The sequence below is a fragment of the Chenopodium album genome, chromosome 8 (genome assembly GCF_948465745.1).
Source record: "Chenopodium album chromosome 8, dcCheAlbu1.1, whole genome shotgun sequence".
Taxonomy (NCBI): domain Eukaryota; kingdom Viridiplantae; phylum Streptophyta; class Magnoliopsida; order Caryophyllales; family Amaranthaceae; genus Chenopodium; species Chenopodium album.
In genome coordinates this window covers 26,782,407-26,797,635 of record NC_137841.1, presented here as the reverse complement: position 1 = coordinate 26,797,635, position 15,229 = coordinate 26,782,407, and the positions used below count along the sequence as shown (strand labels likewise).

Sequence of the window (15,229 nt, the reverse complement as noted above, 5' to 3'; positions counted from 1 at the left end):
CGGAAGGTATTGACGTCCTTAAATCTTTTTTTTTTTAAATAGCTTTTTTTCCTCCTGCCTCCCTCCTGAATTCTGCTCACATATAGCTTTTCTTTTTCCTCAAGCCTAGGCGATGCTACATTGGGGTGAATGTCTGCTGATGCTTATTGCCATGTCTGCTGACTGTTCTTTGCTGTTCTGAAGTATGCTGACTGCTGCTCTTCTATTCCGCTCCTTATTGCTGCTGCTCTTGCATTCTGCTGCTCTTCTGTTCTGCTGTGTCTATTGTTCTGTTGTGTCTGCTGCTGCTGTTCTGTTGTGTCTGCTGTTCTGTTGTGTCTGCTGCTGCTGTTCTGCTGTGTCTTCTCTGCTGTTCTGCTGTGTCTCTGCTGTTCTGCTGTGTTCTGCTGCTCTTCTCTGCTGTTGCTGCTGTCTCTTTATTGAAATCAGAAGTTTTTGTCTCTTGATGTTGCTTTTGTACTTTTATTTACTTGGATAATTTTCAGCTATCTTGAGTTTCATGAAGAGTGAAGGATCATTTTGCAGCTTAGGAGTTCCTTTTAGATGATAATCACTTTATCAGTATAACCCTCTGTAGAATAATAATTAACTTGTCTGGTGTCCTGTGGAACTAAATTTTGAATGAGCAAAAGGAATATTGAATTTTACTTGTGGAATTGATTATTTACTTCAACTTGAATACATGAGAGATTCTTGGTCTATGCAGCTGATCCTATCCTTTTGGGAATAAGGTTTTGGTTTTGTTTGTTTGTTTGAATTTGGGATATACTGTTGTGCTGCTAGATAAAATATGCTGATATAAGTAGGTTTTGGTTGATGACTGGATGTCATGATTCATGATTCTTGAAGTTTGTTCATAAAATGTAGGAAATGCTTCAGGAAGGTCACCAGATTGGATTTCGCTTGAACAGGAATGTGCTGATATTTTGTACAATTCTGTATTCTTCAAAAGAAATTATGTGCAATGTAAGGTATGGCTCTGCCTTTGGGCATGAATTGCTAAAGCCTTATTAATTTATTATGCCAACTTTATCTTATTTTGGTACGAAGTATGCTAACAGTTTGAGACACTTGAATTTGTCCTGTCCAAGTTCCAAAATTTCCATCTTTGACTGTTCTTGAGAAACCGGTAGTCTGCAGGTTTAATGATAAGTTTGGAATATTGTGTGTGGCTCTTTAGAAAAATTGATAAGTTTGGAATATATGCTAAATATATTCTAAGATTTCTAATATTTAATCCATTTAATTATATAAAAAAGTTTGTACTATTCAAAATAAAAAAATAAAATAAAACGGTTTGTAAACGGTTCGGTTTATAACCAGTTCGGTTTATAACCAGTTCGGTTTACAATCAGTTCGGTTTTTAAATGGTTCGGTGCAAACGGGTAGCAGTTTGCTAACGGTTCGGTGTAAGCGGTTTTTTTGCCAGTTTAAACGGTTTCGGGTTGGAACCGGTTTCGGGTTAGATACGGTTCGGTTTTTTTTCGGTTCGGTTTTCTTTCAGTTCGGTTTATATTTGGTTCGGTTTGTTAACGGGTTCGGTTCTTAAACGGTTTACCATTACTCGGGTCGATTCGGTTTCGGGTTTACTAAAATACGGTTCAGGTCGGTTTTCGGTTTCAAAAAAATCGGTTTTTAATCGGTTCGGTTCTCATTTGGGTCGGTTGGTTTCGGACAGTTAAACGGTTTCGGTTTGAAATTTGACAACACTAATTTTAATCCTTACTTCAGCAATGATACAAAAGCCATGAATTCTTGGTCTGATTCGAGAGCATTCATCGAATCAGGTGGCAAACATATCTCGAGATCGACAGCTCCGCCCCCTTCGTGTCCTGGACAAGCATATATCACCCCAATAGCTTTGTTCGCATACCCACTACGAGCAGCTACTGCTTTCCCTAGACCAAATTCATTGCCATACATGTCAAATCTTGGCGATCTCTCTATTGTTATCGTGCTACAATCATGGAGGTCTGCATGATGGAAACAACAACGAGATTCCATCCATTCATTCACAAAGTCACGCACGAGTTTATTATTGAGATTCGCCACTGAGTGGTGCAACAATGATGCAACCGAGCCTAGACTGTTTTCAAGTAATTCGCCGGATGTAGTACTCGTGTCGAGTGCTTTGATAGAGTTTCCAAAATAGAATTCGGGCAAGGGTGGATCTATCCTATGCCTGGTATTAGCTAGTAAGTAGTTATGGATAACTTGATCATTAGGTAAGCGGTTTGCTCGAACCATTGACTTCCAAACAAGTGCACACAAGGCTTGAAAGGAAGAGATTTTGGTGTTATTACTTTCCTCGATGGCTTTGGTTTTTAGTTTTGCTATAGATTCCGATGAGAAATGGAAGATCCGATCTCTAAGTTGAGGAGCTTCAAATCGACTTATGAATTCGTCTGAATGGGTAAAGGGTAGGGCAATTGGCGGAGTATAATCATTAGGGAACCAACGGTTGTGGATTGGTAGACGACTTGAATCATCATAATTTTGATTATTTTGAATTATTGCTCTATGTATTTCGGACCATTTGTTCCAAAAATGCCAATATGAAGTTCCATCCGCGATACAATGATTTACAGAACACGAAATAATGATAAAATAGAGAGAATTAGAAAATATTAGAATGGAATTGCTTGCCTTTCATTGATTTTCCTTGGGAAATATATAGAGATACAATACCAAACCTAGTCCTAGTATCATAAGATATCTTAGGATCTTTGGAAAATAACTAAAATAGAAAAGATAAATATATGGTAAATATTCTAAATATTCTACCAAATCACACAAAGATATGATATGATCTCAATACCCCCCCTCAAGTTGGAGCGCTCGGATCGTAAGTGCCCAACTTGGAAAGAAGATAATCAAATTGTGCTTTCCCAAGAGCTTTTGTAAAAATATCCGCAAGCTGTGAAGATGTCGGAACATGAGATATAGAAATCCACCCCTCTGTAATCGCATCACGAACAAAGTGACAATCAATCTCAATGTGCTTTGTCCGTTCATGAAAAACCAGATTCTTTGCAATGTGCAGAGCTGCTTCATTATCACAAAATAACTTAATTGCCTTTGGATGTTGTACTCCAAGACTCAAAAACAAAGCCTTCACCCATTTTAGCTCTTTAGAACACGAAGACATGGACCTATACTCGGCCTCTGAAGAAGAGAAAGAAACAGTAGGTTGCTTCTTAATTTTCCAAGAAATAGGAGATTTTCCAAGAAAAACAAGCCAACCAGATAAAGAACGACGAGTCAGAGGGCAAGCAGCCCAATCTGAATCACACCAACCCTGCAGATTTAAATCACAATCAGAGCTCAATAAAATACCTTGTCCGGAAGTCCCTTTCAAGTATCGAACCACCCTCATTGCAACATCCCAATGTTCACTACGAGGTTGTTGCATAAACTGAGACAAAATATGAACCGAATACGCCAAGTCAGGGCGTGTGACAGTAAGATAAATCAGACGACAAACAAGCCGTCTATAAGGCTCTGGATCAGAAAGAAAATCGCCTGATGCCAATCCCAATTTGTGATTTTGCTCCATGGGAAAACCACTAGGCTTCGCTCCTAATAAACCTGTCTCAGAAATAATATCCAGAGTATATTTTCGCTGACATAAGAATAAACCTGCAGAGCTACGAGCCACTTCAATCCCCAAAAAATATTTCAAAGGACCTAGATCCTTCATCTTAAAACAGTCACACAAATAGGCCTTAAAAACAGCCAATGCAGCGGAATCGTTCCTAGAAATAATCAAATCATCAACATACACTAAAACTGTAATCTGAGCATCACGAGTAGTATGAGTGAATAAAGAATAATCAGAGTAAGATTGTTTGAAACCATACTGTTTTAAGGCTGTGGTAAGTTTAGCAAACCAACATCTAGGAGCTTGCTTCTAACCATAGAGTGACTTCCTTAATCTGCAAACCAATGAAGGATCCGAACTCTAAAAACCAGGCGAAAGTTTCATATAGACTTCTTCATCTAAGTCACCGTGAAGAAACGCATTGTGAACATCCATTTGGTGAATTTCCCAATTCTTTGTGGCCGCAATAGCAAGAACTGTGTGAACCGTTGTCATCTTAGCAACCGGAGCAAATGTCTCATCATAATCTACACCTGCTTTCTGATGGTTCCCATATACCACTAAACGAGATTTGAGACGCTCAACTTCACCATTAGAAAGAAACTTCGTCTTATAGACCCATTGACTTCCTAGAGCCTTTTTACCCGGGGGAAGAGGCTCCAAAGTCCAAGTACCATTGTTCTCTAAAGCTCGGATTTCTTCATTCATGGACTTACGCCAACCTTCATATTTCATAGCTTCTTTGAAATTTGTCGGATCTTTAGTGTGAACAACAGCTGAAATAAACTTCCGATAATTCACAGAAAATTTATCACAATGTATATAATGTGCTAAAGGATACGGGGTACCTGAAGACTGATTGGAAGACGGAGATGGACTTTTAGCAAAAACCGAGTGAGTAACGTAATCACGGAGCTTGACAGAAGGGAATTTTTCCCTAAATCCACGACCCATATCTGAAGGTTGAGCGTCGGGATCTGTGGTGTCAGGGTGTTGTGGTGTCGAAGGCTGCTGCGTTGGGGAGGCAGCAGGGCTGCTGTGAGTGCCTCGCTGCTGCGTTGTGGAGGCAGCAGTGCTGTTGGGCGTGACTGTCGAGCCAGACCCATCCCCCGCAGCATATCCAGCGGGCAGAACAGGGCTGGAATGCTGGGGAGTGGGGTTAGTACCTGCGGCAGCAGGCTGGGAGGAATCTAAAACCCCCCCTGCCGTGGGTATTACCTCACCCTCATCAATATTATCAGAATTTTCATCACCCAATGCATAACCCGCAAAATCATCATGTATTTCAGTCGATAAATCATGCACACCCAAATCAATGTTAACATCATCCGAACACCCAAACGGAAAAATATCTTCCACAAATTTGACATCACGTGACACAAAAAATTCCTTAGTCTCAAGATCATATAACCGCCAACCCTTCTTCCCAAAAGGATACCCCAAGAAAACACACTTGCGACTTCGACTAGCAAATTTATCCCCCCGACTCTTTTGGTTATGGGCAAAACACAAGCAACCAAAAGTACGAATAGCATCAAAATTAGGGGATTTATTGAAAAGAATTTCGAAAGGGGTTTTATTTTGTAGAAGAGGTGTTGGAGTTCTATTAATTAAGTGAGCAGCAGCTAAAATACACTCACCCAAAAAAAAAAAATAGGCAATTTGGCTTGGAATCTCAAGGCCCTACCAACATTAAGAATATGTTTATGTTTTCGTTCTACTCTTCCATTTTGTTGAGGGTTTCCCACACATGATGTCTGAAATATGATGCCAGTAGCAAGGAAAAAATCTTTCAAACAATTAAATTCGGTTCCATTATCACTTTGAACAATTTTAATTGTTTGATTAATTTGCCTTTCAACCATAGCGACAAAAGCCATAAACATCTGAAAAACTTCGGTTTTATCAATCAACAAATAAATCCACATAGCTCTTGAATAATCATCAACAATTGTTAAAAAATAACGAGCCCCACATGATGAAACATGTCGATACGGAACCCATAAATCACAATGTACTTTCTCAAAAATTCTAGATGTTTTATTTTCACTCAATGGAAATTTATCTCTAGGATGCTTAGCACGAAAACATACTTCACAACCTTTATTTAAACTACTTTTATTGCTAATGTGCGGAAGTAACTTAACTATTTTCTCCGAAGGATGCCCTATTCTTCTATGCCAAAGCTCCAAATCTGACGTTGCTTCAACCACAGACACCCGTTGCACCATATCCGGCTTTCCAAAGAAATAATATAGTCCATCTCGCCTAATGCCCGTTCCAATCAGCTGCTTCAGTCGGTCCTGTATAGCACACATATATGAGTTAAATTGGACAACAACATTTAATTGATCACTGAGTTGTGTAACGGAAAGTAAATTGCAATTAATATGTGGAACAAAAAGAACTCCAGAGATAGTTATTTGATCGGATAATTTGACCGATCCTTCCAAAGTTGCAAAAACACTGTCACCATTCGGCAATCCAACGGGGCATTCAATATAACGAGTGTCAAATAACCAAGATTTATTGCCGGTAACATGATGAGTAGCTCCGGTATCTATAATCCAACAATTATCATCAAATTGACGATATAGATTATTTTCATGAATTTTTGCATTACCCACAATTATAGGTAAAAGGGACGAAGATGTTGTCTCACCACCGACCATGTTTGTGATTTTTGAAGGAAAAATTTTTTTTAACCTACTCTTGATACCATGATAAAATAGAGAGAATTAGAAAATATTAGAATGGAATTGCTTGCCTTTCATTGATTTTCCTTGGGAAATATATAGAGATACAATACCAAACCTAGTCCTAGTATCATAAGATATCTTAGGATCTTTGGAAAATAACTAAAATAGAAAAGATAAATATATGGTAAATATTCTAAATATTCTACCAAATCACACAAAGATATGATATGATCTCAATAAATAAACACCCCATCTAAGAGCTCAGTAACTTGTACCGATAACAAAGGTTTTGTGTGACCGTCATAGTTCACAACCTCTTCATTAAGGTTAAAAAATGACCGTACAACCAAAGGTACGTCCTTTGGAAAAAGAATGTCATGATTAACCATGCCTAAGGCGGCATGGATGAATCTGACCCCAGGGCCCTTGTTACAATCTACATAGACGCGACATTGGTGGTTATCCTCATCTACCTCCGAGACAAGTTGACCTGCTAATGGGTAGAAATGGACGAGGGTGATAGAGAGTGATTCCTTAAGTCCGTCAAGGAACGAAAGGATTGAAAACTCTTGATGATCACTTAGATGGGAAGGTTTGGTGAACAAGAGACCGGCTTGGATGTGATGAAAAGAAAGCATGCTTAAATCCGTGGGAGAAAGGTGGTATGGAAATTTTGATTCTTCAACCACATATTTTGGCTTCACAAAGCATTCGGAGATTTGCTTAATGGTAGATGAATTCATCAATTCAATTTGGTATGTTTGAATTAGTGGTTTTAAGTTTCAAACGTTTAAGGTTTAAAGGTATATTGTCCAATATTTTTAGGGAGTATGGCTGATTTATATTATCATGCATTGAGCTTATAAGGGGTTTTATAGTTTACTTGGTTTATATATATATATATATATAGTGTTGTCAAATTTCAAACCAAAACTGTTTAACTGCCCGAAACCGACCGACCCAAATGTGAACCGAACCGATTAAAAACCGATTTTGTAAAACCGAAAACCGACCCGAACCGTATTTAAGTAAACCCGAAACCGAACCGATCCGAATAATGTCAAACCGTATAAGAACCAAACCCGTTAACAAACCGAACCAGTTCTAAACCGAACTGTAATCAAACCGAACCGAAAAGGAACCGAACTGTTTCTAACCCGAAACTGTTTCCAACCCGAAACCGTTTGAACCGAGGTAAAAACCGTTTACACCGAACCGTTAACAAACTGCAACCCGTTTGCACCGAACCGTTTATAAACCGAACCACTTACAAACCGAACCGTCTATAAATCAAACTGTAATTTCGACATCACAATAACTCATCAAATCATGATTATGACACATTGTGGGGAATAGTTTCAAGCCTTAAAAATCCCACTAGCTTGAACCCCACTGTGATCATACACTAAAGTACAGTGGCGTCCAAAAGGGAAGAAGATAGAGCAATAGAGTCGCCAACAAGTTTTTAAGGAACTTGTAAACCGTTCACGAGGTGAAAGTTACACCCCTTAACGATCCAAGAGATCGTCAACTCCATAAGGTCATGAACCAAATAAGGGTCCGGGGATGAAGGTACAAATCCAACCTAAAAGAGATTGAACCTGCCCTAATAATAGGCCTCTACTTTATTCTGCTCGTATTCATGTGCGCTTTCTGACTAACATACAATCAATAGGATTAACCCTAAACCTGTTTAATCTATGTTGGTTAAATATAATGCACAAATAAACTATTATTGGCGATCACTTGAATTATAATCACATTAACCCTAACAAGATTATTAATATCTTATTAAGCGTGGTTACAAGTACCAATTCCCTTTAACATGCAATAAAAGGTGATCAAGCAATAAATAATAAGCATCAAGCAACATAATAAATAATCAATATCATGAATAATAATAATAATAAATAATCACAATCACCATGAAAATAATGATAAATTAAAATTATAATCATGTTAAAGCATAATAAACATAGCAAGATCCTAGGCATGATACTAACAAGATTAATAACAAACCCTAGCATGTCACTAAGCAGTAAAAATCAAATCTTTAGCCCTAACATGATACTAACAATCATAAATATTAGGAAGAGAATAAAAGGCATCATAGCAATCATATTTAATATTAAAGTTACCCTAGACATGATACTAGGAATCAAAACAACAATATAAACATGATATCTACATCGTAAAATCAATAAATCAATAAAGTACTTACTTGGATGCCTCGTACCTCTTTCTAATAACAAAATACACACGTTAGTAAATTCAAGGAAAATAATTAAAAACAATTAAATTAAATAATTGAAAGAGAGATTTGGAACCAAACCCTCAGAAATTAAACCTTTCACGTCTAGGGCGAAGGCAACTTCGAATATGGCTAAGTGTTTCTAGATCTCGTGAATGCGGAATTTTGTATTAAAACAAAGTTTAAGAAAAGAAAGAATGAAAGAAATGAGTGAAAGAAATTGAATGAAAAGAATTGATGGACAATTCGATTGTAGATGAATATTTGTGAATGATTTGTGAATGAATGAAGAAGAGAATTGAAGATTCTTGGTGAATGAAAACGGAGTTTTTGATACGATATTTATAGAGAAAATCATCCAAAAAAGATAATTTATCAAAACAGAGTCTGAAGACTGCAAAACCATCTTGGCGCCAGCCCTGGCTAATTGGCGCCAGGACCAGTGGCTAGCGCCAGGCGCCAATGGCTGGCGTCTGGCGCCAATCCTGGTTCCAGGCGCCAAGGCCTGGGGTTGGACGCCAAATTGGATTTCAACGCGTTTTCGAAAATCTGATCAGTTTACCGTACTGGAAGATAAAATAATATAATTTCAATCGAAAATGCTATTTGATCTTGATTAAAACTCTGAAGAGTCCTAATTGAATTAGGAATGAAAAGAACCTTCTAGAATGTTCTAGAAGAATAAAACCATTCCTAATTACATTAGGAATGATAAACTATATTAGGCCCTCCCCTAGATCATTGGGCCGTACTTAAAGCTCAAACCGGGCCCAGTTTAGTAAATTGGCCATAAATTCCTCAATATTCATCGGAATCGGGCTTATAATATATCGTTGGAAAGGTCTTTGCAAGCCCCATCCAACTACACCACTATTTGACCCATATCATGGACCAACAAAACTGGATCGACTGTTTTCTTAAAATAAAGTTTTCAAAATCAGGGAGAAGAGAAAAGAAATAAAATTTTCCGCAACACTAGACCTTTCCACACTTTCGCTTCATTCGATTATGATTCGACGTGAAAGGTACTCATCACCGGGTTTGGTTTTGGGGAGACAAAAATTGGTGTCTACACACATCAATTAGTTTATTGAGTAAGAAGCAGCTAATAATGTGATAGTAAAACAATAATAATTCATTAATACACTAAACTTTATTTTATAATCTACGTTACTTCGTAATAAACTAGTAAGATCAGTATGACTAAACTTGAAATAACATGATATGTATTTTTGTAATCGATGAGAATTTGTATATAATATAATGCTTAATGCCTAAATATGAAGTGATGAAGTCTCGGCTTGATATAAAACTTGTTAACCAGCAAAAGGTTAGCAAGTACTATGAAACTTCAAACCAAAATCGTTTAACTGCCCGAATCCAAACGACCCGATTAAAAACCGACTTTTTGAAATAAAAAACCGTTCCGAACCATAATTAATAAATGTGAAATGGAACTGATCCGGATAACTTTAAATCGTATAAAAGGCAAACCCGTTAACAAACCGAACCAAAATAAAACTGAATCGAAAAAGAACCGAACCGTTTCTAACTTGAAACCGTTTCCAACCCGAAACTGTTTGAACCAGTATAAAAACCGCTTACACCGAACCGTTAACAAACTGCAACTCGGCTGCACCGAACCGTTTACTTTCCGAACCATTTACAACCCGAACCGAATTAAAACCGCTCAAGAATAAACCGAAACCGAATCGAACCGATAACTATTTAAATCGAACCGAAACCGACCCGCGAGACACTTACACCGATTTCAAACCGACCCGATTTAATACCGAACCGATTTCAAACCAAACCGAATCCGAACTGTCAAACCGTTTTGACAGTGCTATATATATATATATATATATATAATCCTTAATATGCTGTTTAGATTCTTAGTAATTTATTTCCAAACCTAATATATTTTGGAATTGGATTGAATTTACCGTCTAATATGTCATATGTGTATATTTTATACTTTTATTTATATATAAAAAGTATTGTATATAAATAAAAGTATTGTATGTTGTCCCTACATACAATACTATTAGAAATTTGACACTTCAATAGAAAATGGGAGAAAATTAGGAGGCAAATATAAATTGAATTTAATGAAACGTGTGCCTATTATTTTAGCCAATAGAAACATGACAAATGAGAGTTGTATGTAGGGACTACATACAACAATTGTATGTGTAGCCTTTACCTAAAAAAAGTGTTACACTGTCATCAGACATGCATATCAGGACACGACTTTAACTATCAATTAATTAAACTTTATGCTAATGGAATTGTAAGAAATTTAATATTATGAATTTATACATTATTATGATGAATCGAACAATGTATTATATATTAATACTTTTTTTTTTTTTTTTTTGAATTAGTGAAATAGTCAAAATCATTATGTTGAGTAATAAATTCAAAGTATAGCACTTAAAAAAAAAAAAAAAAAAAAAAAAGAGTAAATATCCTTATAAAACGATATTATAATGAAAAACTACATCACATTTGTTAATTATTCCATAATAATTGATAAATACACAATCACAAATGTTGATGTTTTGCGATGGTTTTGAAGGAAATGTGTCTTCAATCATTTGTGTGGTTAATAACTACTATGGAGATATTCGAGTATAACATAGATTATTTAGGGATAATAAGTTCGTTTAAATAAGTGAAACTGAAGTTTTACAAGTGACCAATAATGATAAGTGGAGCCTATAATGTCATAATATAAGTACTCATATTGCATCAAATAAAAAAATATACTACCTCCGTTTCATATTCACTACAAGATATTATATCAAAGAGGGCGATTTAAATAAATTCGCCATGTTTGCTTTGAATACAAAGACGAAAGTAAAATTCGCCAATTTCGCCCTCCGTAATAGAAACTAACAAGGAAAAGTACAACTCGCCCTCCTTGATCGATTTATGTCGCCCTCTTTGTCCTTTTTTCTTGTAGTGATTATTTGCAACGATTAGACATTTTCCCCCTCTAGTTTATGTCAAATCGTTGCAAATAATATGAAACGAAGGTAGTATATAAGTACTTATATTGGATCGAAGGCCGTAGCCCATATTTTATCAAACTAGTGCCCCTCTCCCCAGATTGAGGAAAAATCAATATTCTTTCTTCCGAACCAACTGTAGGCATGAAAAATTTATAAAAGTACCACATCGGATATTATATGGGTCAAAAGTCAAAGTATTGACTCCTATTTATTTGACTATTAATTAAACTTAATTATTTTGGGTGAAATAAATTAAATTAGCCCATTTTAATTATTTTTAATTAATTTGTTTATTTAATAGTGAAAACTTATTAAAATGGATTAAATTATTGTAAATGAGTCCTGATTACTTCAAAAGCCCAATACATATCAAACCCTAAGCTAATTAACCCTAAGGTGTCTCTCTCTATAAATAGAGGTTCTCTGTTTCATTTTAGGGAGGAGGAAAAAACTAAAAGGGAGAAGAAAACCTAGAGAGGAAAACAAAATGACTACACCATAATACAGAGCAAGCCTCTCAAAATCCTAAACCTCTCCAAGGAAAACCTCTCAAATATTATAAACCTCTCATAGAAAACCTCTCATCAAATACTCTAAACCTCTCTAGAGAAAACCTCTCAAACCTAGAAGAACAACAAGCATTCGACGTGCCGTTCTACTCTAGAACATCACCTGTGGAAGAGATCAAGCCTCAACGGCCCTCGATGCGAAGGAAAGAAGAACCTCAAATCATCAAGAACACCAGTTCAACTTCTACGTCAAATAGTCATTGATCGAGATCAAGCCTCGTCGGCCCTCAATCAAAAATTCAAGTCAAAGGTCTACATCAACATAAGCCAAAGTTCTGCATCAAATCTTCGATCGAGATCAAGCTTCGACGCCATCGACGACCCTCGTTCGAGAATCAAGTCAATCCGTGAATTACGTCGAAATCAAAATGGAGATCAAATCAGAGGATCAAATTAGATATTGTACCCATAAATTATCAAATTAATAAAATCAACATTTTGTTGCATTTGTTTTGAATCTATATTTTACAGATTTAAAATTTGTGCTTACACCAACATTCATGGAGATTCAATCCAAGCTTGTGGGCCAACACTAGAGGAACAACGTTTGATTCAGGTTCTGTTTTCCAAGCAAGAAATCGATGGTAGCATTGGAATCACACGTTACATGTCTCGTTCTATGTGTTAAAAAATGTCTCAATTTAAGGGTTAAAATGACTTTTCAAATCGAACAATATTCTACACGCAAATCGAAATATCGGGTATTTAAGAGGATAACTTAATATTTTCCTTAATTAGGTATACCAACGAAAAGACAAAAATTCAACAACGTACCAATGGTAAAAAACCAATTCTTGAATACTATTTTGTTTTTTTACAAGCGCCCACATGATATGGCCAACCGCACATAAACGCACAGAAAATATAATGCACTCTAAATTCGTTTTTATTTAAGTGCCCTATTATGACTTGGCAACATTTACGTGCACTGTTTTGACCAAAGTTTTTGCTTTATAAACAAGATTTAATATAATCATGTGGGTCGAGGTGGCAATTCGGGTCAATTGGTCGGATTTGATTGGTTTCGAGTTGTGCTTAAAAACTATCAAAACTAATGTAAAACTTAATGTTATTAAAAAAAATATGATATTTGGGTCAAATCAGGTTGATTCTGGTTGTTTGGGCTCGGGTTTCTCTCATTAACTTCGGGTCGGGTTAGGGAATGTTAGTCCATCATGTGGGTATTTGTAAGAATCGTCGAAATGCGTACTTTTCAAATACTCCATCAACTTTTTATAAGTTAAACTAATCGATAATTAAAGATATATATTATTACTCAAAGTTATGATTTGACAAATATACCGATTAAATTGAGGCATTTAAATAAAAATAGAGGGAGTAATAATTGAAATTATAGAAAAATAAGACGGAATACTTGTATAGTTGTATGCTTCTTTTTAATCATATATCGTTGCCAGTACAAACAACAAAGGATTGTTTTGTTCTTTCATATCTTGACTTTGAGTTTAATAATTAGTCTTTCTCCTGGTATTGTTCCTCGTATATACTCATTCAATGATAGATCCACTAATTAAGTTTTTTTTCGTTAAGGAATTGGTGTTTTGCATCAACTACCAAGGAAGAGGCAAGCATTTCCTCACGTTGTGACCTATGAAGCTAGACAAGTACACATCACGCTAACAACTTTTTCTCTTTTTTTTTTCCCTTGAAAAGAACCTTATTGTTACTTAAATTGTAGTCAAAACTCAAAAGTATCAAATTTTTGAAGGCATTCAAAGGGAGAATTGTTATCCACTAACAATTGCATAATGAGAGACAAGGGGGTGTAATTACACATTTACACGTAAATGTATATTCTAAATATAGGGTACTACTATTGGGTGATCAAATAGTTTCACAGAATATCGATCAGTGTTATTATATATGTATATTGTGGTACTATATATACATTTAGGGTCTGTTCATATTTACTGAAATGAGCTGAACTGAACTGAACTGATTGGAGCTGAACTGAACTGAACTGAACTGAAAAATTAAAATGCATAAAAATATATGAAAATGTTTATGAAAATTAATGATAATATATATAGTGGATTGTGAAAAATATAAAAGTGTTTTAAAAATAACTCTATATTTTAAATTATTATATTTTAAATTATTAAATTTTTGTGTATTATATTTTAAATATATATATAAAAATAAAAAGCATTCTTAATATTTTACTGTAGTCAATCGTTGCTTGTTGTACTCTACACAATTTTGTTCGTTTACATGAACTAGGGATTCCAGTCATGCACCAAGTTGAAGTCATGGGACCAACAAAAGATCATACTATGTACGATGATAACAGCTAGAAAAGCAGCTATGGATATTGTACGAAACCAAATAACTGATCAGATATGGGAGTCAATTCAGAGGAATGCCGAGGTAATAGAGCAACTTAATGAAGAAGAAGAAGACGAAGAACTAACCGATTATGAAAGCTAGTAACTGTTGTGTAGTACTCTCATTTTGTCAATGAGTTCAACTATAAAAAAACATGTGACCATTTTGAACGACGAATATAATTTAAAATAATAATAATAATTATAATTGTTATTATTATTATTGTTATTATTATTATTGTCGTTGTTGTAATATGCTAAAACACCTAAAACAAAAAAATTAACAACTGAGCTGAACCGAACTGATTAGAGCTGAATTGAATTGAACTGAACTGAACTGATCGGAGCTGAAATGAACTGAACTGAACTGAAAATAATTAAATATGAACAGGCCCTACATGCTGGTATAATATCACTAAATAACTAACGCCGATGTCCATCTCTTTCCCATTATTAAAAAGGAAGGAATTTCTAATTTGAATTGTTGTGATTTAATTGAGGAATTTGAATTGAAATGAAAAGTGAGATTTGAAGATGGGAGGAGAGTGCGACTCGGTATGATTTCGGTGGCGTTTGGTTCGTTAATGTTCTTCGGTTTGAAAATAAGAATAGAGTAGTGGAAAATTTTGAAAAAGGAAGAAATTGAGAATGTTTAGAAGGTTGTCTGGTGAGCGTTTTGGCGGAAAACACAAAAATTAAATCGTTTTGGGCCTTAGGCTTGATGCTTGGGGCTTTGGGGTTGCTGCT

General features: G+C 35.6%; 1 protein-coding gene across 1 annotated transcript; it reads right to left on the bottom strand.

The window, feature by feature from the left end:
- Positions 1-1,628: 1,628 nt before the first annotated feature.
- On the bottom strand, positions 1,629-7,043 carry LOC145555977 (uncharacterized). The gene is made up of 2 exons (XM_081617678.1): positions 6,545-7,043; positions 1,629-2,600 (listed from the first exon to the last, which is right to left on the bottom strand). The coding sequence occupies exons 1-2, from the start codon at positions 7,041-7,043 to the stop codon at positions 1,723-1,725; spliced, it is 1,377 nt and encodes a 458-aa protein (XP_081473804.1). The 3' UTR covers positions 1,629-1,722.
- Between the last annotated feature and the right edge of the window lie 8,186 nt (positions 7,044-15,229).